This window comes from Oratosquilla oratoria, chromosome 9 (assembly GCF_046742065.1).
Source record: "Oratosquilla oratoria isolate Oo_2021 chromosome 9, ASM4674206v1, whole genome shotgun sequence".
NCBI lineage: Eukaryota > Metazoa > Arthropoda > Malacostraca > Stomatopoda > Squillidae > Oratosquilla > Oratosquilla oratoria.
Genome location: NC_134785.1, coordinates 53,945,056 through 53,967,555, shown reverse-complemented (window position 1 = coordinate 53,967,555; position 22,500 = coordinate 53,945,056). Strand labels below are relative to the sequence as shown.

The 22,500-nt window shown below is 39.1% G+C and overlaps 1 protein-coding gene across 1 annotated transcript in view; it reads left to right on the top strand.

Annotated features, from left to right (window-relative positions):
* Positions 1–22,500, top strand: part of LOC143028418 (uncharacterized) — a 733,983-nt gene that overhangs the window by 613,908 nt on the left and 97,575 nt on the right. Inside the window, exon 4 of the mRNA XM_076190468.1 lies at positions 18,203–18,317. Coding sequence (XP_076046583.1) covers positions 18,219–18,317 — 99 coding nt within the window. The 5' untranslated portion in view covers positions 18,203–18,218. The remainder of the gene's footprint in view (positions 1–18,202; positions 18,318–22,500) is intronic.

Sequence of the window (22,500 nt, the reverse complement as noted above, 5' to 3'; positions counted from 1 at the left end):
TATATAATATATATATACAGTATATATATATATATACAGTATATATATATATATATATATATATATATGTGTGTGTGTGTGCACACATAAGAGGAACTTTTCTTAGGTTGTCAAGATCGTGACGCTTAAAGAAAATTATTTTTTCAAAGGATCATGTGATGTTTTCAAATTTCCCTTCAGTACCGTGCTATACTTCTATTTATCATTCCCCAAACATTTTCCCTCATATATTACAACATACACTAACGTATTGCAAAGGAATTTAAAAGAGAAACATCCTACTACTTAGAGAGACATTTGAAACCCATCCCAATTAACCCTTTTTCTTCTGCCGGGACTTTCAGGCGATTTCATTCAAATTAGGAGAACCCATACAGACCGACAGTCCCGAGACAAACATGGCCCCAGGCTCGATCCTCTAGCATCGGTCTCGCTAATCAGGGCATAAAGGAGTTTCATCATTTACGCGATCTTCGCAGGGTTACAATTAGTGGCTGAGTTCTCCCCTCGGGCCCGCAAGGCTTGCAAAATACCCATTCTGGATTCGGTCACAACAGCTGCCACGCCATCTTCCGTGGCCGACAACTCCTCTCGCCTACAACTCCGCGATCTCCTTTGTATTGTCATTATCATTAATGGTGTTGGTATCGTCTTCTCCTTCCTCTTCCTCTTCCTCCTTCCTCCTTCCTCCTCAACTTCATTTTTTTCAGTTTCGTCCTGATCTTGTTTGTCCTCTTCCTTCTCCTTTCTTACTCCTCCTACTCTGAAGCATGATCATCATCATCATCATCATCATCATCATCATCATCATCATCATCATCATCATCATCATCATCATCATCATCATCATCATCATCATCATCATCATCATCATCATCATCATCATCATCATCATCACCATCATCGTCGTCGTCATCATCATCATCATCATCATCATCATCATCATAATCACAATCATTATCATCATCATTATCATTATTCATAGTCATCATCGTCATCGTCATCATTTTCTTCCCTATCGTTACCCTCATCAGTGCTGTCGCCCTTAACTCCCCATATATATTCCATGACCCACCCTTCCCCCACCACACCCAACACCATCTACAAAGGCGGAGCATGCCGACAGGAGACCTTTTGGTCCATAACTAGGTCGGATGCGAAAAAATTATAATAATGATAAATAGATAAAAGAAAAAAGAAAAAGAAAAATTATAATGAAATAAATGATAAATAAATGCATAAGTATAGTTAGATAATAAACAAACAGGTAAATAGTAAATAATAATAAATTGACAGATAACTAATGATAAGTAAAAATCAAGGAAATAATAATAAACAAACAAATGATAACAAAACAAATAAACAAATAATATAAAATAAATGGCATCCATTACAGCATATAATCTTCCATCCACCTCATCCTCCAGACTGCCCTCTCATTCTTTCATTCCCCTCCCTACTTACTTCCTCTTTTAATTCATTCCTTTTTCATTCCTCCATGCACCAACTCATCCCCTTCCTCTTCAAATCCATCTCCATCTGATTCCTTTTTTCCTAATCCTTCTCAGTACTGACCAGTCTTAATATTAACCCACTTCAGTCTCCTCCCCTAGAGGTATATCTGCAGTAAACACCATATGAGGACGGAGCCTTTATTTGTACGACGTTTCGCTTATTACAGCTTTTTCAAGTACAAGTTGAGATACATATGCTTGAGATTAAATAAGGGGAAAGGAGGGAACGGGGAGAGAAAAGAAGGGGGAAGGAGGAGGAGGAGGAGGAGGAGGAGGAGGGGTTGGGATTGAACACTGGGATTCTTGTCGGCAATTGCCACTTTCATGAAACAACATCTGCAGTACTAACATAGTCTACTATAATTCCCTTTCTCCTTTCTTCCTTCTCTTCCTCTTTCCCATCTTCCTCTTCCTTCCTTATTCCTCCCTCTTCTTCTCACTCACAACTCCTCTCCCTTGCTATCTGTTCACTATCTTCCTCCCTCCTCCTCCTCTTCCTCCTCCTCCTCATTATTCATCTCCTCCTTCCTAATGTTACGTTTTGTGGTTTACAGGTTTGTGTTCCTTCTTCCCAACCACTCTCCTTCTGCGGTTAACTCTCTAATCTTCACGTCTCTATTCTCAGTTCCCTTTCTCTCTTTCAGACTAAACTCACTTCCCGTCCATCCACTTCCCTCTCTTCCTCCTCCTCCCCTTCCCTCTCCCTTCCTCCCGTCCTCTTTCCTCTCCCCTATCCTCCTTCTCCTCCTCTTCCCAATTTCCTCCTCCCCTTCCCTCTTCCTTCCTCCCGTCCTCCTCTCTCTCTCCCTTCTCCTTCTCTTCCCTCTCTCCTCCTCCTCCTTCCCCCGTCTTCCTCATCTCTTCCCATCCCATTTCCTCCCCTCCTACTCCTTACCCTCCTCCTCCTCCTCATCATCATCCTCATCCTCTTCATCCTCCTCATCCTCCTCGCTCCCTTCCTATTAATTCTTCCTCCCCTCCCCCTCTCCCTTCCCACCGTCCTCCTTCCTTTCCCCCTCCTCCTTCTTCCTTCCCCTGCCTTCCTCTTCTCTTCCCCTCCCCTTTCCTCCCGTCCTACTCGTTACCCTCCTCCTCCTCCTCCTTCCTCCTCCTCATCCCTCCTCCCCTCCCCTCGACTGATCCTTGCCCCGCCCTTCCATTGAGCCAGCCACCCCCACCCCACCCCACCCCAACCCGCCTCCCGCCACGTCGCTGATCGTGGACCACACAACGACCTGTGAGACCGGCGCGGCCCGGCGCCCGGGGACCGACGAGCAAGCAGACAGAGGAGGAAATAAAGAGGCGAACAAACAGACAGACGGACGGGGAGGCAAACAGGTAGAAGGAGCTTGAAGGGCAAGGAGATGTGCCGGGCAATCTGGAGACGTGTGAGGAGATAGTGAAGGACTTGTGGACAATCTCCTGACGAAGTTGGAAAGCCGGGAGCTGACAGAGATTTGTTCGTAGTGAGAAAAAGCTGGAAAGGGAGATTTATGATACGTGAGGTGAAAAGAGAGGACATGGGGTTTAATATGAACAGAGGGATGTGTGAGTATACAATACAAAGAGATAGACGCGTATAGAAATATAAACATACACACACACACGCACACACACACACACACACATACACACACACACACACACACACACACACACACACACACACACACACATATATATATATATATATATATATATATATATATTGTGACATCATTACAGGTGTAGGAGTGGTAGGAGTGGAAATTGCACGATTGTGAAATAGACTTTCTTCCTGACCGGTTCCCCTGATGAGGCGAAACCGGTTAGGAATAGACTCTACCAATCGTGTAATTTCCATTCCTATCACTCATACGTGTATATATATATATATATATATATATATATATATATATATATATATATATAATTGCATACATTTATACATACATTAATCCATACATGTATACATACATGCATACACACATACGTGCATACATGCGTGAATAAATATATACAAATATAGATACATGAATATATACATACATGTACACACACACACATGCACAAACATATGCACGCACACATACATACACTCTACATTCACACACATGCACCTACACACACACACTCACACACACACTCGTACACACACGCAAACACGTACACACACACACATACAGCACATTCGTTAGCGCCTATTATTGACTAATGTGCTTCTACTGTACATTTAAAATGTGAAATAAATGGACAAGTGCATAGATGTACAGCGATGCACAAAGTCAAAACCCTGTAACATTTTCGACGGAAATACGCACGGGTATAAATGTTTTGTGAGAACTAAAAAAAGATTGTGAAAAAAAAGAGAGAGAGAACCGCAAAGAAACAAGTCTCGATTGAGTTCCTTTTCTCCACTCGGCTCAAGATCCGCGACTCGGGAGACTTCGGACGAAGAACAAAAGCCTCGAACTGACGAGAGCGTCTGATGGACTTGAGGAAAAACGTCATCCTGAGGCGCTAATGAAGCCTCGCCATTGCCATAACAAACCACCAGCTTTACACACAATGCTAAACGACTATTTGTCTCAGGTTTAGGATAACAGGACATTTCGCTGAGGCGAAGGCCAATTAGGCGTAGAATCGGCTGTGATGGTGGTCTTCTTGGGGCCTTTTTGGCGTGAAGGGCTCGTTCGGAGTGGCCTTTTTGAGACCTAAAATCCCGTCGTCTCATTCATCTTCAGTGCGTCAAAAAGCCAGTTCAGGAGAATCTCACTCCCAGTTCGTTAGTTGCAGTCTGTCACACTGTGATTAGGACCGACCCCACTTGGCTAAGAACTTAGTAGAAAATCCTGAGCAAGGTGCGGATGTATTGTACTGTTCTTCTGCACAGGTATAGATAAATAGTGCGTACACGTAGTAGTAAATTCCTGGACTGCATTTTATTGTGTTGTGTTTCTGAATACGTGCAAATATAAGCAGCACTTACACAGTGAAAACTTAAGGAACATTTACAAAGTGCAAACGTACGCAGTGTTTACTTAGGAAGTCTTACTACCAAGACCCTTTTTTTTTTTTTTTTTTTTTTTTTTTACCCTGGGGATTTGAACCCGGATCTCTCACCCCTGAAGAAACAGCGCTACTTCCCTGAGCCACTAGCTGTTTCTCCCACAAACACTTTGACCGGTAAGTAACAATTAAATCCAAGTTCAATGATAACTTGTGTAAAATACATTGATATTTATATAAAAATTCTCCCTAGCGTATTTGTGATATAGCGATGAAACGGTCGCCTATGGTGGTCCCTTAAAAGAAATAAAAGTATGTGAGGACCAAAAAAAGGAATATAGATCAAATTATCAACGGTGTGGCTGTAATAGGGTTGAGATGAATTAGATCTATCGTGGACTAACGGCCGTGCGAGCAAATTGACAAAAACAGGATTGATGACGTTGCAGAAGGGAGCGAGATTGGTGAACAAAGAACGTATGGAGGGGAAGGAGGAAATGGAAGAAAAGGAAGATCCCCAATGACAAAGGAAAGAAAAAATGTGTGTGGAAACAAATTAATATACTAGAGAAATAGATGAAGATATATATATATATATACATATATATATGTATATATATATATATATATATATATATATATATATATATATATATATATATATGCTAATAAGAACACGCGTACGTGTGTTCACTTATGCAAAGTAGACCACTTGGAAAAAGAAACTAACGAAGCAAAGCGCTTTCGTATATTACATCTTCAGTGCAAAAAGTACCTCTGCTTCGTTAGTTTCTTTTTCTAAGTGGTCTACTTTGCATATATATATATATATATATATGTGTGTGTGTGTGTGTGTGTGTGTGTGTGTGTGTGTGTGTGTGTGTGTGTGTGTGTGTGTGTGTGTGTGTGTGTGTGTGTGTCCAAACCATTCTAATAATATTTCATCAGCTCTATCAGCCGTCTCCTTTTCCACTCCCGCTCTCCTCTTCACCTCCTCATTTCTCACTCTATCGAACCTCGTAACCCCTACCATACTTCTCAGACATTTCATCTCAAATACATTTAAAATTCTCCTCTCTGCCTCTCTTAAATTCCAAGTATCTGTCCCATACAAAGCCGTCGGCACAATCACCCCTTCATACAATCTCTTTACATTCGTTTCCAGTTTCCATTTTTTCATAACAAATGTTAGTGTAGTAGTTTCAGAGGTGTCAGTTTGTTGAGTGTAGTTGGGAAGGCTTATGGGAGGGTTTTGATTGAGAGGATTAGGAGAGCAACAGAGGGAGTAATTGGTGAGGAGTAGTGTGGGTTTTGGACAGGTCGGAGATGCATGGATCAGATTTTTGTGGTAAGGCAGATATGTGAGAAAGTCTTAGGATTTTTTTTTTTTTTTTTCATGGGTTTGGAAATCGCTTATGACAGGTTAGACAGGAAGGCACTGTGGGAATTTTGCAGATATATGGGATTAGGGGAAAGCTGTTAAGGGCAGTCAAGAATTTTTACGAGAGTAGTAGAGCCTGTGTTAGAATGTAAAATGGAGAGAGCGAGTGGTTTGAGGTAAAGCTGGGACTGCATCAGTGTTGTGTCATGTCTCCATGGTTGTTCAATGTATACATAGACGGTGTGGTGCGTGAAGTAAAGTCGAGGATAATAGGCAGGGGACTGGAGATGGTTAAAGAAAATGGAGAAAAGTGGGAGTTGAGCCAGTTGTTGTTTGCTGACGATACTGCACTTATGGCAGGATCAGAGAAACGATTAAGGGAGTTGGTGACAGATTTTGGAAGGTATGCTATAGGAGAAAGTTTAAGGTAAATGTAGATAAAAGCAAGGTGATGAGATGTACAAGGGTATAGGGTGGCAGTAAGTTGGAAGTTAAAAAGAAGAGAGGTTGGAGGAAGTGGATACCTTTAGGTATTTGGAGGTCACATGTGGTATGAAAGGGAGGAATAGAGGTGGAGATAAATTGTAGATTGAGAAAAGTAAATATATATATATGTATATATATATATATATATATATGTATGTGTGTATGTATGCATGTATGTATATGCATATATATACCTTCGTACTCTCCTTCTGGTAGGCTTTGGACCTGTCAGTAGTGATTCACGAAGCGTCTCATTTTCCTTTACTTCCTCCAACCCTGTTCCTCTCTGCTGCAGTGCTTTATCGATTTTTTTTTTTCAATCTCATCCTTGCCCTTCCTCTTCCTCCTCAACTATCGGTTGTTTTAAGAAAAGGTTAGAAAACTTTATGGATGGAGATGATGGTAATGGACATGGAACTGCCTAGCGTAGGCCTTATGGTCACTTGCTGTCTCCTTCTTATGTTCTTAACCAATGCAAGAAGCACCTAGCGGGTCCCTGGAATCGAACTCAGGACTACCTGCTCATGAGTTGGACACGGTATCCACTGGTGTAGCCCTCGGTCCACAATATTCTCTAATAAAGAGAATATCATCTTGGGTTCCTGATGTAGAGAGGAACCAAATGGACAAATCTTGAAGATAATCTAAAAGACTGAATCTAAACTGTCTACTGAACCTCTCGTCACCTCTGGTGTTATCGAAGAAGTTCCCAGGAAAGGTAAGCTTGAATATCATCCTGGGATCCTGATGCAGAGAGGAACCAAATGGACAAACCTTGAAATCGTGGCCAAATCTAATTGTAGTCTATGAGACGGCGGAACTCGTGCGTAGGCGAAGGGTTTGGCTGGACCAAATAAATGACTTTATAGTGGTCGACCTCAGCACGAACTAACAAAAAGAAGGAACAATGCTAAGTCATGTAAGCCCTCGTTAGATTTTCTAAGCTTATTCAAGAATCTTAGACAGCAGTTCCATAACGGCAGACGGAAGTTTGACCTCTATTGCGCGTTTCATTTCTATTACCGCAACGAAAGCGCATGGTAAGGCCATTTCAGATGAACGTAGGTCCACGTGGACGACATTTGAATAAAAGAAAGTTTGGGAATTTTAAAAAATGCCCGCGTCTTATCCTGTTCCTGTTTATGTTACGTTGTATTCTTCCGTTTTCTTTTTACCCCTTGTCGCAGTCGTCACCGTTTCTTCCCCACATTTTCTTTCTTTGCTACTTTTTAGTTCTGTTTTTGTTGTGTGTTTTTTCTTTTACTACAAATTGAATATCCCTAAAAATATGAAACGAACATCCATGAAATTATTTTGATGAGATTTAGGTCAACGACGAGAAAATGACGTACAGTTTTTAGGTGTGCAGATGCTTAAGCGTATCTTGTGTGTGTGTAGAGAACTCAGTTAGTGTCTTCATCGTTTCGTGTACTGGTGGGAGGTCTTCATCAATAATCCTCCGTAAAGACTTGCCGTAGGCCACGCGAGTGGCGTCTCTAGAGGATCAGAGAGGATCGACATCCTCTCTCTCTCTCTCTCTCTCTCTCTCTCTCTCTCTCTCTCTCTCTCTCTCTCTCTCTCTCTCTCTCTCTCTCTCTCTCTCTCTCTCTCTCTCTCTCTCTCTCTCTCTCTGTCTGCTTATCTCTCTCTCTCGCTCTGATTATATATATATATATATATATATATGTGTGTGTGTGTGTGTGTGTGTGTGTGTGTGTGTGTGTGTGTGTGTGTGTGTGTGTGTGTGTGTGTGTGTATTCACCTTGGTCTTTGGATCACGTGTTGGACTCGTGATCGACAGCTATTTCCCTCCCGTGTGTGTGTGTGTGTGTGTGTGTGTGTGTGTGTGTGTGTGTGTGTGTGTGTGTGTGTGTGTGTGTGTGTGTGTGTGTGTGTAACATCGTTCTATACACGCGTTGCAATAGAAGACGCGTTAATAACCGTGAAAAAGAATGTTATATTCACTATTATTCAGGTCAAAGTGAGAGAACAAAACCAGGTACAGTAATATGTTTCTTATTAAGAGCTTTTAGAATTTGTGATGAAGAATTCCTGGCAGAAGAATTGGAACATATTATGAAAACATTCATTAAACTTAAATATCCTGAAGGGCTATTATGTAAACTAAAAAAGAAAGCGAAGTTAATAAGTGACAAAAGTAAAAATGGAAATAAAGAAATTATTGAGAGAAAAACACGCTATATAGCTGTACCAAACACTGACATAAGTCCAATCCTTGACGCATTCCTTTTGAAAGTGGGCATATGGATAGCAAGGACAGCAGGTCACAAGATCAGCCAGATCATTAGACATAAAAATACTAATACGACGAATGAAAATAGTGTCGTACATAAAATTCCGTGTAAAAGTTGCCCTTCAAGATACTAGGGTCGAGAACTTACAAAAAGGTTAATTGAACATAAAAATTATGTAAAAGCACACCGGACAACTAATTCTATTGTTAGGCACATTGAAGAACAAGATCATCTCCCTGACTGGAATAATGCGGTTGTTCTTAATAAAAGTTATACAAAAAGGTTGAGAAAAACAATTGAAGCTGTTTTTATTAATATAAATGAAAACTTAAATGGCTTCGTATGCCTGGCAAAGCCTATTAGCCATGTAATAATTTTAGAAAATAATAAATCTCCGGCAGTGAGCTAGCCTCCACGAGTCTCCCTTGATGTTGATGGCTTAGAATTAGTGTATTGTGGTTGATAAAAAAAAAAGATGTATATCTGTTCACTGAGACCAATTCAGTGTTGTACATACACATGAAGTATATAAGGTTAATTTGCATATTTTTCAAGCCATCATTTTTCTTTTCTTTTTTCTTCTTTTGAACGTGATACCGATTAATTTCATGCTGCTTTCCCTCTTAGATGAAAAAATTGTCTGACGTCAAAAAGGATAAGCCTGTGATGTCAAACGACAACTTATTTAAAGGGTTAATTTTATACTAGTGAGAATTTTTTTCACAACTGTTGCTGAATGGTTAGGTTCGAAATTGTTACATCTATATTCGACTGCAGTTTTTCCTAATATCCTACTTTTTTTCTTCTTTACAATGTATTTTTTTTTCTGAATTTTTCGTTACAACCCAGTAGGAAGACAGATTTAAGTTCTATAGGGTTTGCAATGTTATTTTTTATTCATTTATTTATTCATTCATTTATTTTTGCTGAATTTTTCACTAGAACGCAGTAAGACAAATTATGTTCTCTACGGTTTGCATTTTTCCGTTTCTTTTTTTCTTCTTCTTCTTCTTCTTCTCCTTCTTCGTCTTTTTTTATGTACCTGTTCGTGTTCTTTCGTCAGAAGCTGAAGCCTCCTGAGGTTGTTTTGTCCGCACGGCGCGGCGCCAGACTGGTTAAAGGGGAGGGTGTTGATATTGCTCGGCTCTGTAATCTTTCCCCACGCGCAACTCCCCCCCCCCCTCGCATCCCTCTCCCCCTTCACCCTCCCACTCCCCTCCCACTCTTTATCCCCACCACCCCGTCTCTCTTCCTCTCTCTTCCACTCTCTCTGACGCATCTGCGTATTCTATTTTTCCTCGAATTAAGACGTTTGTCTTCGAGTCTTAGGTCGTTCTTAGGGTCTGCCGCCGTCCTCGTCGTTGCGGTTCATAGTCGTTGAAGTCTCTTGGCTTTGGCTCAAAAGTGCTTCATCTCTTTTAAGTTCGAAGTACTCATGCATATATGAATATCTGTCAGTATTCATGATGTAACTGTCAACACATTTGCATTTATGCTTCAGAGAGTACTTACACGTGCGCACAAGACCACGGAAGATCTTGACAAGATTCCTTGGCGTATACACACACACACACACACACACACACACACACACACACACACACATACGCGCATATCCACATATATATATGCTCACGCGTGGAAACGGTTCATGTTCCGTATGTCGACAAATGATAAACAGAAGGAACGTACAGCTTTGGAAGTGACTATCAACAAGAGGTTGGAGATATTATGAGACTAGAAACTTTGTAAGCCACATAACAAGAACAGCTTACGTGCATGAAAGGTACATAGAATCATGATGATGTAAGGTTCAGTATGTAAATAATAAATAAAGGATAGTTTACAAGTAAAAAGGGTACAAAGAACCATGTTTTAGGTCTAAATATTTACGCATGTCGAAGAAGATAAGACTGAGGTTAGTAACATTGGTAAAAGGAACAAAGAACCATAATATGTTTTATGTCTACAAATTTACGCATGTCAAAGAATATTAAACTGAGATTAATAAAATTGGTTGAAAGAAGAGGGACGGAGACCTGTGGCCATCGTATAGGATGTGAGGAACTTAGAATGTATGATATTCAAGGGTACAGGTACAAGACACGAAACCCCGAACGTAAACTACAAAGAATGGGTAAGAATTATGTTAAAGGTGAAGGTTTCCAAACACATTTAGTAGACAAAGGACGAGGGATAACCAGCGGAAATGGGGTGCGTTCGTTTTATACATGATTCGGAATCGATCCGTGACGAAATGAGGTCGAAGTAAATGTAATTTTGAATTGTCGTCGAAACGACGACTCACAAACGTTGTATTCTTCCGTTTTCTTTTTTTCCTTGTCTCAGTCGTCGCCATTTCTTCCCCACATTTTCTTTCTTTGCCACTTTTTAGCTCTGTTTTTGTTGTGTGTTTTTTCTTTTACTACAAAATTGAATATCCCTAAAAATATGAAACAAATATCCATGAAATTATTTGGATGAGATTTAGGTCAACGACGAGAAAATTACGTACAGTTTTTAGGCGTGTACATGCTTAAGCGTATCTTGTGTGTGTGTGTGTGTGTGTGTGTGTGTGTGTGTGTGTGTGTGTGTGTGTGTGTGTGTGTGTGTGTGTGTGTGTGTGTGTGTGTGAGATATTCTTCTGAGAACCTTCCAGAATGAAAAGATTTCTCAGAATTCCAAGTGTTAGATCTCGCTGCTGATCTGACGGGTCCCCCTCTTGAGGTCAAAGGGAGTTTTGGGAACAGACTAAAGTCGGCCAAAGCGGACCCGTCTCCATGACCGACTCCTCCTCACCGTACGACCTTTTACGCAAACGTCAGACAAGCTAACAACCCACATTACCCAAGAGCTGAGACGAGTTTCCCCGATGTGACACAGTAACGGGGATTTACCAAAAGATGATGTCACTTAAATTACACCTCAGGGATGGAACTGGGATTAAAGGACACGAAAATAAAACGAAAGAGAGAGAGAGAGAAAAAAAAGAGATGCATTCAGACTCCTACGAGGTGGATTTTCGTGGGCGTGTCGTTGTGGCTCAATGTGCGCGTTCATGTGAAGTCCTCAAGGTCTAAATGCATCGTGACGGCTAGAACGGCTCTCCTCCTCCTCCTCCTCCTCCTCCTCCTCCTCCTCCTCCTCCTCCTCCTCCTCCTCCTCCTCCTCCTCCTCCTCCTCCTCCTCCTCCTCCTCCTCCTCCTCCTCCTCCCCTCCTCCACCTCCACCCCCTTCCCCACTTCCTTGTACTCCTCTCTCTCTTTCTCTCCCTCTCTCTCTCTCTCTCTATCTATCTGTCTCTCTACTTATCTATCTATCTACCTATCTATATACCTATCTCTACTTACCCTATCTATCTGTCCATTTTATCTAATCTATCTATCTACCCATCTTTACCTACTTATCTATCGATCTATCAATCTGTCTAATCTATCTACCTATCTCTCTCTACCTACCCATCTGTCTATATATCTATCTATCTATCTCTCTATCTAATCTATCCACCTACCTACCTATCTATCTATCTGTCTATCTATTTATCTATCTATCTAATCTATCTATCTCAATTTATGTTTCAATCTATCTGCTCATCTATCAGTCTATCTATATAATTATCTATATATCAGCCTTTCTGTTTATTTGCTTATCTATCTATCCATCTATCTATCTATCTATATACATCTATCAATATATCGCAGTCAATTTATGTTTCAATCTATCTGTTCATCTATCAATCTATATAATTATCTATGTATCAGCCTTTCAATTTATTTAATTATATATATATATGTCTATCTATCCATCTCTCTATACATCTATCAGTATATCGCAGTCTACCTATTCAATTCATATCTATTTCTGCCTTCACATCTCTGTTTTACAGCAATTCTGTGTGTGTGTGTGTGTGTGTGTGTGTGTGTGTGTGTGTGTGTGTGTGTGTGTGTGTGTGTGTGCGTTTTCCTTTAAACTCCAACGTCTTATCGTTTTAAAACCGGCGATTCATTGCGAAACTGCCCTGGTTGTAGTTTGAGGTTTCCGCACTTGTTTACCCTTTTCTTGTTTTCTCTTTTCTTCGGTGAATATACGACTGATTCCTTTTTCGATTTATTCCTAAATTCCAGAGTACAAGTTAACCCCAATTAGGAATTCTACCCTCATTACACAGATGATTTTGGGATGTAAGACACAACTTGAAGTAAGTGACCATTCCCAAACCTCAGATTAGTGGACGTAATGTCCTTCGCGAGGTTCGGTCCCCGAAATTTACTTTTTTTTTTAGCTCAGTTGTAGTGATCGCATGCGTGATAGAGCTGCATCTGATGTACCGAAACTGGACTTACAGAGAACGGGAGCCGAATTTTCAAGTAAACCTTTGTTTAAGACATCGGAGACCACAGTCTTAAGACATCGTAGACCATGCACTTGCTCGACCGGATCTGAACATGCACACACGCACATACACATATTTTGTTTAATGTATATATATATATATATATATATATATATATATATATATGTATGTATGTATGTATATATATGTTTATATATATATATATATATACAGACATACACACATATGTGTGTGTATATATATATATATATATATATATATATATATATATATATATATATATATATATATATATATATGCATGTATGGATTATGTATACTTTCATACAGGCATTGTATAGTTCATTGATTCTTATTTTTTTCGTGTTTACTTTGTACTCTATTAGAGAAACACAAAGTCTTCATAAATCTCCCTTTGTCTCCTGACAAGAGGGACAAAAGATGATGCGTCGTGTACCACATCATCAAGACGCCTTCCTAACCATCCACCTCGCTCGCATAAAATGAAGACATTACTGACAAACCATAAGGAAAAAAAGGACCAAAATAAGATGATACCATGTCATCTCCCGGGGGAAATGAAGCCATTACTGTCCAAACCAAGAGGAAAAGAAATGTAAAATGATAGAAAGACGAGACATGGATGAATCGAATTGGGTAAAGTACCGTCGCCATTTTGGTTACTCTATGGGACAAAAACTATGAGAGTACATCCATCATAGTAATTTACTAAGTCTGGAATTTCGTAGGAAGCGTTTGGAAAACAGCGAAACATAAAGTTGTTGTCTGTGCTATACATCATTTTCCCAGACATGTGATTGGACGAAAAGAGTGACGAATTTCTCCCGTGATCAATTCCTACTTTCGTGTACACAGTACGACCGCCTTCTTGTGTCTGCAATTCCGATATTTTGTCGAAAATTAGACTTTTCCCATGCGATCAATCATGTCTTTCTCCTCCTAAAGATTGTGTTTGTGTGTGTGTGTATGTGTGTTTGAGGGTACCTGTGTGTGTGTGTTTATGTGTGTGTGTTTGTGTGTGTGTGTGTGTGTGTGTGTGTGTGTGTGTGTGTGTGTGTGTGTATGTGTGTTTGAGGGTACCTGTGTGCGTGTGTTTATGTGTGTGTGTTTGTGTGTGTGTGTGCGTGCGTGCGTGCGTATGTGCGTATGTGAGAGAAAGAGAGAGAGAAAGACAGAGAGACGGGGGAGGGTAAGTACTTCAGTCTTTTGTCAATAAGCGTCTTTTATTCGGAATAAAATATTTTATTTTTCGTTTCTTTTTTATTATTATTAAAAAAGATGAAGACCATAAAATATTATGAAAAAAGAAAATATATTTCAGGATTTATTGCGCGTTTGTTAGACCTCGAAGTTCAAGCCCTAGTCTGCAATCATTCAATTAATATGTGTATATATGTGTGTATATATATATTTTTTTTTAATATATATATATATGTATATATATATATATATATATATATATATATATATATATATATATATATATATATATATATATATATATGTATATATCAGATCTAGTTTTATAGTTATCTTTATTTATCTAATACTTCAAATATATTTCTTTTTTATCTGAGCTTTCCATATATCGAAAGGTCTCCTATTGTATATGAAGAAGAGCATACGCCACGAGTCGCTTAACTCCAACCCTTTATGTTCGAACAACAACCACCATATCTATCAGCCACCGGTGGTCACTGGATTCGAACTTGGGCTCAAACGGTACGAGGCTAGAAGACAGAGGGCAGACAAATGCGCCACAGCGGGAGGACCGTTAGAACATCCAATTGGAAAGATGACAATTCAAATATTATCTCCTATGGCAGTTTAGGGATTGATGTGATTAATTATCGTCAAGAAATGTTTCATTTCTTGGGAAATGAGAAAAAAAAAGAATGGATCTTTTTCATTTTACTGCATGCAGTTGATTTCAACAACTTAAGTGAGTTAAGAAATGAATATTAGTCTGAAACCTAACCTGACCTAACCTAACCTAATCTAACCTAACCTAACCTAACCTAACCTAACCTAAAAATTCTGCATTACATAAAATGGAAAAGACACAGAAGAATGATTATTCTAAAGTGAAGAGAGATATTTTTTCGTAAAATTGCTAATTATTCTTCAGTGACGTAATGTCGTCGCTTTATGATGTGCTGTCGACGACTTAAAGGTGAAATTAATTATACTATATCTTAAACGCTGATTCTTGACAAAATTACAAAAAAAAATCAGGACTTTATTTTATTAAATAAAGAATAAAGTATACATACATTCATACATAGATACATATATAATGCATGCATGCATACATTCACACATACATACAAACGTACATGCATGTATAATATATACATGCATATATACATACATACATATTTACATACATACATATTTACATACATACGTGCATGCATGCATACGTGCGTATGTACATATATACAATACATACTGTACATACATGCGCACATACATACATATATGTGTGAATGCATGCGTGCGTGCATGCGTTCGTGCGTGCGTTCGTATGTATGCGTGTGCGTAGCTCTACATAAAAGAGCTGTCCGGGACTTTGTATGCTGTTGTAGACTAAAGGCGTGGCCCCATTTCTTACCTGTACAGGACAGAAGAGCCAGGGTACAAGTTTATTTAACTTAGTTGCTCTTGTCCTCTTTTGTCCTCTTTCGTCCTCTTTTGTCCTCTTTTGTCCTCTACGTCCTCTTTCGTCCTCTTTTGTCCTCTTTTGTCCTCTACGTCCTCTTTTGTCATGTTTGCATTGACTTTCTCCTCTAGTTTCTCCACTCTCAGTTCGTTGTGTTAGCTTTTGATATATTGTATGTTTTGATTGTTTCGTGATTTCCAGTTTTCGGTTTGTCATGTAAGAGGTTAACTATAATGGTCGTAATAGTTCAAGATCTACATATCATTTGACAACTAAATTTGGTGTTGAGGAAAAGAATGTGAAGTAAAATTGGCTCAATGGATCTCGATGAAAAATTATGTACTATTTCAGTATAAAGAAATAAAAAAAACCTTTGAAAAAACTTTGAACAACCCGTCGTCAAAAACATTTCATTCTTTAAAGCTATTTATGGGAACAAATGAGAATATGATGTAGCATAACAATTTAGAATTTGTGCTGCCAGATGTACAAGTTCCCACGGACAGCTGTGCTACTTTTGGGTCATTTCGGGTGTTGTTAACCTGTTTCTTTCCACAGTCTAAAGCAGCGTTTCTCAACCTTTTTACCCTTGCGTAACCTTTAAAATAAATTGCATGTCTCAAGGAACCCCTGCACAAAAAAAAAAAATTATATATATATATATGTATATATATATATATATATATATATGATATATATATATATACCATATCTTTCTCATTTTATTTTCATCGTAATAATAGGTTATATAGGATGATGTCTATATTAAATTATCACAATAACGAAGAATATTTCGTGCATGTTTAATTATATTGCGTACATGAAATTAAATGAAAAATCAAAAGTACATTAGCTTATCTCACTTGTTCTCGCGGAACCCTTGGGGACCTTTTGCGGAACCTTAGGGTTCCGGGGAACCCTGGTTGAGAAACGCTGGTCTAAAGAGTTAGATCAACTAAAACGAGTCTAAGATGGCCTAATTCAGTCGTTCTCAAACTGCCCATAGCCCCCCAAGGGAGCCATGAAAAGAATTTAGTGTAGCGATTCCCAACCTTTTCCGACCATAGCACCCCCTGTGGTCATGTCTAAGCAGTCCAACACCCCTATCTTGTTATTAGAAGGATAAAATAAAGTAAAAGTTTACTGCTTGATGATTTATTTTCTTGATTCCTTAGAACTGAAACAAATTGAGAATATTATTTGTAGAAGAAATAAGAACGCCATTGAAAAATAAAATAGCATGGAGAAAGTCAAATATGCACAACTGGGTAATCAATGATACATAATTATATCAATGTGATTTTTGTGTGCATCACTTCCCAGCACCCCCTATAATTGATTTCAGCACCCCAGGTTGGGAAACGCTGAATTAGGGTGAACTTGGACTACTGTACTAATTATACATTTCTATATAATGTAAGGTATCTAAATACAAAAAGAAAAAGAATGTATTGTTTTTTTTTTACCTTTTATGGTGGGGAGGGATTTGGGGGGGAATGAAGAGGAGCCAAAGGAATATTGAGAATTCATGAGGGGAGAAATGGATTGTAAAGGTTGAAAACCATTGGCCTAATTAGTACTCAACTATTTAATTAATTTGATATCATGATTGACATCAAACAAATCAACCGAAAAAAGTTCTACCGTAGCTATGCTATCAGAAAGGGTCCGTGCACTCTTAGTAAATACTAAAATAAGCTTAACACCTTACCAGAAATTTTCAAGAATCTATCCAACGTATAGACAATACTAAAAAAAAGGTCAATCTACCGATATTAAACGATGAACTTAAGACAATAAAGAGAAATATTAAAGATTTGTAGAACGTGTGAGTCACTACGATGTCACTCCATTCACAAGATGCGTAATGAGAAACATTACGCAACATCGAAATTACCTGTTTGAGAAATGATAACCACAGGCAGTGACACGACGAACGTGCTTCTGGAATGCACGTCCGTACTCCACATTAGCCGATCAAACCTGCAATTCTTCAAGGACGGAGGAAATCTTCCAAAACTCAACAAACTGCAACAACAGAGCAAATGGAACATAAAAATAACCCAAAAACAAAGGGGTGATGATATGTAGAACAATTTCATTTTAAGACTTTTGACATAAATTTTCTTCTACAAAATTCGATGAAAAGCAGACACCTGCAGAATGAGAGAGAGAGAAAGAACGACAGGAAGTGACGTCATGTCTGTGGGCGGGGTTTGGGAGCTGTGAAGGCGGTGCAAGGAGGGGGAAAACGGTAGCTGGGATGTTCTCGTTTCTTCATCGTATTTTGGGGAAGGTAGAAGTGTGTGTGTGTGTGTGTGTGTGTGTGTGTGTGTGTGTGTGTGTGTGTGTGTGTGTGTGTGTGTGTGTGTGTGTGTGTGTGTGTGTGTGTGTATGAGCATCAGTGGGTATTCTTTGCATGTATATGTGTGTATGTGGGGGGGAGGTTGTGTGTACGTATATTAACGTATTCACTCACGATCCTCCTGGTAACTCCCTGTTGTCATCCTTAACTTATCCCCCTTTTTCTTATCTTTCCAGGTTAGTCACTGGGACCATGACAAGCGTCTGCGCTAAATTACGTCACGGGTTGGAGAGACTGCAATGGCTTGCGTTGCATTCCACGCGGATGGCACGCGATGATGTCCTGTGGCCGGTGAGTGGTCAACGTGTTAACTCAAAGTGACACAGAGAGTGTGCAGGATGTTCTTTGTAATGAGGATTTGGGTGAATCAGTAATGGCTACCCCCCATGTAGGGGGAAAAAAGCCTTTGGTATATGTATGTATGTAGTAATGATGATGATGATGACGATGATGGTGATGATGATAGTGACGACGACGATGATGATGATAAAAATGACAGTTATAAAGCACATTACAAAGGATTACAAAGGCGGAGCATGCCGACAGGAGACCTTTTGATCCATATCTAGGTCGGATGCGAAAAAAAAAAAATCATATTAATAATAAAATAATAAATAAAAACTATGATAATGTAAATAACAAATAAAATACATAAATAAATGCATAGGTATAGTTAAATAATAAACAAACAGGTAAATAGTAAATAATAATAAATTGACATATAACTAATAGTAAATGAAAATCAGACAGACAAATGATAACAAAACAAAAACAAATAATATAAGATAAATTATAATCATTACAGCATCTTACTTAGGTATTTATCTAAATGATTCTTAAAGCTTTGAACTGAACTACATTGCACTACCTGTGCAGGAAGTTTATTCCATTCATTAACTACACGGTTGGCAAAGTTGTTTCTACCTACTTCCAAATTGAATCTATTTCCGGACAGTTTGAGACCATTGTTTCTTGTCTGATTCTCATTCAATGTAAAAATTTGGTCACTTTTGATGTTGTCAATTCCCTTTAGAATTTTAAAGACCTGTATCAAGTCACCTCTGACTTGATATATAATTTGTGACAATAATAAGTACAGACGATAATAATATGTTTGTGTATATATATATTAGAATATATATACATAAATGAATATATATACACATGTATATATATATATATATATATATATATATATATATATATATATGCATAGATTTGCTACATAATATAGATGAAGGTGGGTTGTTTACATGAGGTAAATAGACAAAGTGGGGGTCAGAAACCGAGACAGGAAATAAGTCCGGAATATATTAGGAAGGGTTACACTTAAAGCCACCGGATTGTCTGGGTTCCTTGTCTCCAGGTCTTGTTGTTATGAGCAGAAGAAGACAAAGAGTAAAAGAAGATAACGCAAACGTGCATAGCTTCCCAAACAGTTCTAAGGATAGTTTTGAAGAGAATATCAGCAGAAGTATGTGTTTGAATTATTTAATGGTTTTAAGTGAAATTATGATAAAACTACTTGAGAATAAGTTTAATAGAATAAGTAATTTAGTAGAATAAGTATTTATTTATGTGTTTGTTATTATTTGTTTGTTTATTATTATTTGATTGGTCTTCATTTGTTATTAGTTATATGTCAATTTATTATTATTTACTATTTACCGGTTTGTTTATTATCTAACGATACCTATGCATTTATTTTATTTATTATTATTTATATTATAATTTTTCTTTTATTTATTATCATTATAATTTTTTCCGAATCCGACCTAGTTGTGGACCAAAAGGTCTCCTGTCAACATGCTCCTCCTTTGTAATCCTTTGTAAATAAGTAGCCGTACGCGTATCAATGGAGACACACTTGCCCTATGCAAACGCATTTGGCACAAAAAAAAATTCTACCTGCCGATGGTAAATAGATAGGAGCATCATTATAAGCTCAAAAAATCACATTATGAGTGGATAGTTAAGTGATTTTTTTGGCCTATAATTATACTCCTATCTATTCACCATCGGCAGGTAGAAGTTTTTTTGTGTCAAATGCGTCTACATAAGGCAAGTGCGTTTCCATTGGTACGCGTACTTATAATTAACACAATGGCGAGACAGGCCACCAGGAGAATGCACCTTCTAATTTTACGCCCATCTAGTCAAACATACATGAATACTCACACACACGTAGATATACACACATACGAGCACACATGCACATACACACACACCTATTCCAGATTTTAAGAAAAACCTTATGCTGAAAGATACAAAGACGGGCCACCATGAGCATAGCTCCCTTCCCGTATAATACAACAGGTAAATACACACACGCACACACACACACACACACACACACACACACACACACACACACACACACACACACACACACACACACACAAAACACACACACACAAACACACAGACACACACACACACACACACACACACACACACACACACACACACACACACACACACACACACACACTCAAACACACAGACATACACACACACACGCACACACACACATGCACACACATTATGTTTTTCTATATATATATTCGTATATGTATCTATATAAGAATGCTTTGATAGTCTTTACGATGTAGGAAATCTTACTGTAAAGCATATAGCCCTTTTAAACATTCTGTAATACTTCCTACATAGTATATCATACTTAGTAGAACCTGGAATGGATATGACATCTCGAATTGTGATTCTTACCAGGAGGTAGTGTCTGTCTGGGAACAAAAGAGAAGACGCAATTCTTCTCTTGCGCGTAGGAATGTAGTAGCCGATTTCAGCGAGCCCGGATCCTCAGTCTCGTTGTCTTGTAAGCCAGATAGATGTAGAGTCCCTTTTCCTCAGTTTGGTGACGTGGCACTTGTTCTGTGACTGGTGACCAACCCACTCTGCATTCCTCAGGTTTCTGTGTCAGAAATGTGTTACTTGTAACTAGGCGACAGGCCGCTTGTTCATTCAGAATCTAATACACACACACACACACACACACATACACACTCACACACACACACACACACACACACACACACACACACACACACACACACACACACACACACACACACACACACACACACACACACACACACACACACACACACACACACACACACACACACACACACAACTCGTGGCGCAGTTGGTAGAGTTCTGGGCTCCCACTACGGAGGTCCGGGTTCGACTCTCGCCCAGGGCTGAAATGATTTCAGTATCGCTGCGCTACAGGTTGTTACTCCAACTCGTGGGCGGGGAGTTGGGTGTGTGTGTGCGTGTAAGGTCACAGCACCCATAGATAGGTCATATATGAGCTCTGAGCTCTTCCGGGAGGGAAATGGCTGTCGATCACGAGTCGAACACATGGTCCAAGAACATGGTGAATCACACACACACACACACACACACACACACACACACACACACACACACACACACACACACACACACACACACACACACACACTTCTCTCCCCAAGTCCGGGGTTTGCCTGTCCTATTGTGCAATGAGGTCATCCGGGCATGTGTTGGTTTGCCAATTGGGAATACAGGCACGAGTAAGCGCGCTTTCTCAAGGTTGAATGTCATTCTACAAGACATAAGACGAAAGACCCATGCAAACGGGTCGAACAATGTTATCATCGTCATATAAGCTACGATTTCATTTATCCTGAAGTTCAGGCTCTCCTTGAAGTAGATTGAACAGCTAAATTTTTGTGAGAAATTTCCTGAAGAAGAAAGAAAAACACTTGACAGCAGACAAAATAGCCATGCAAATCAACGACGGCAGCTAAGATGTTAGTGATGAGGGTTTTTTTTTTCAGATTTTTTTTTTCAAGCTTTTTTTTTCCAAGCATTTTTTTTTTTTTTTTGGTTATTGGTCACTGTCATAACTTTAAATACAACCTATGTTTTGTTGATGAGTCTGCTTTGAACATCACTGACAAGACTAGGGTTATTTCAATATTTTTTTTTCTTACAAGATCATATGCTTATGAAATGAGAACACGCTTCAGGTGAAGTCCGCTGTTCTAGCGCTACTAAGAATATTTCTACATCCTTTGTTCAATGTTGCGTGGACGAATTTATATACATACCACTGTGTATGTGCATGTGTTCATGTGTGTGCGTGTGTGTGTGTGTGTGCGTGTATGTGTGTGCTTGTGCAAGTGTGTGTGATTCACCAGGGTCATGGATCACGTGTTGGACTCGTAATCGACAGATATTTCCCTCCCGGAAGAGAGCTCAAAGCTCATACATGACAGATCTATGGGTATTTCTGTGACCTTACACGTATGCACACACCCAACTCCCCGCCCACGAGAGTTGGAGTAACGACCCGCAGCGCAGCGATACTGAAAGTATTTCAGCCTTCGGCGGGATTCGAACCCAGGCCGCCGTAGTGGCAGCCCAGAACTCTATCACTGCGACACGAGTTGTGTGTGTGCGTGTG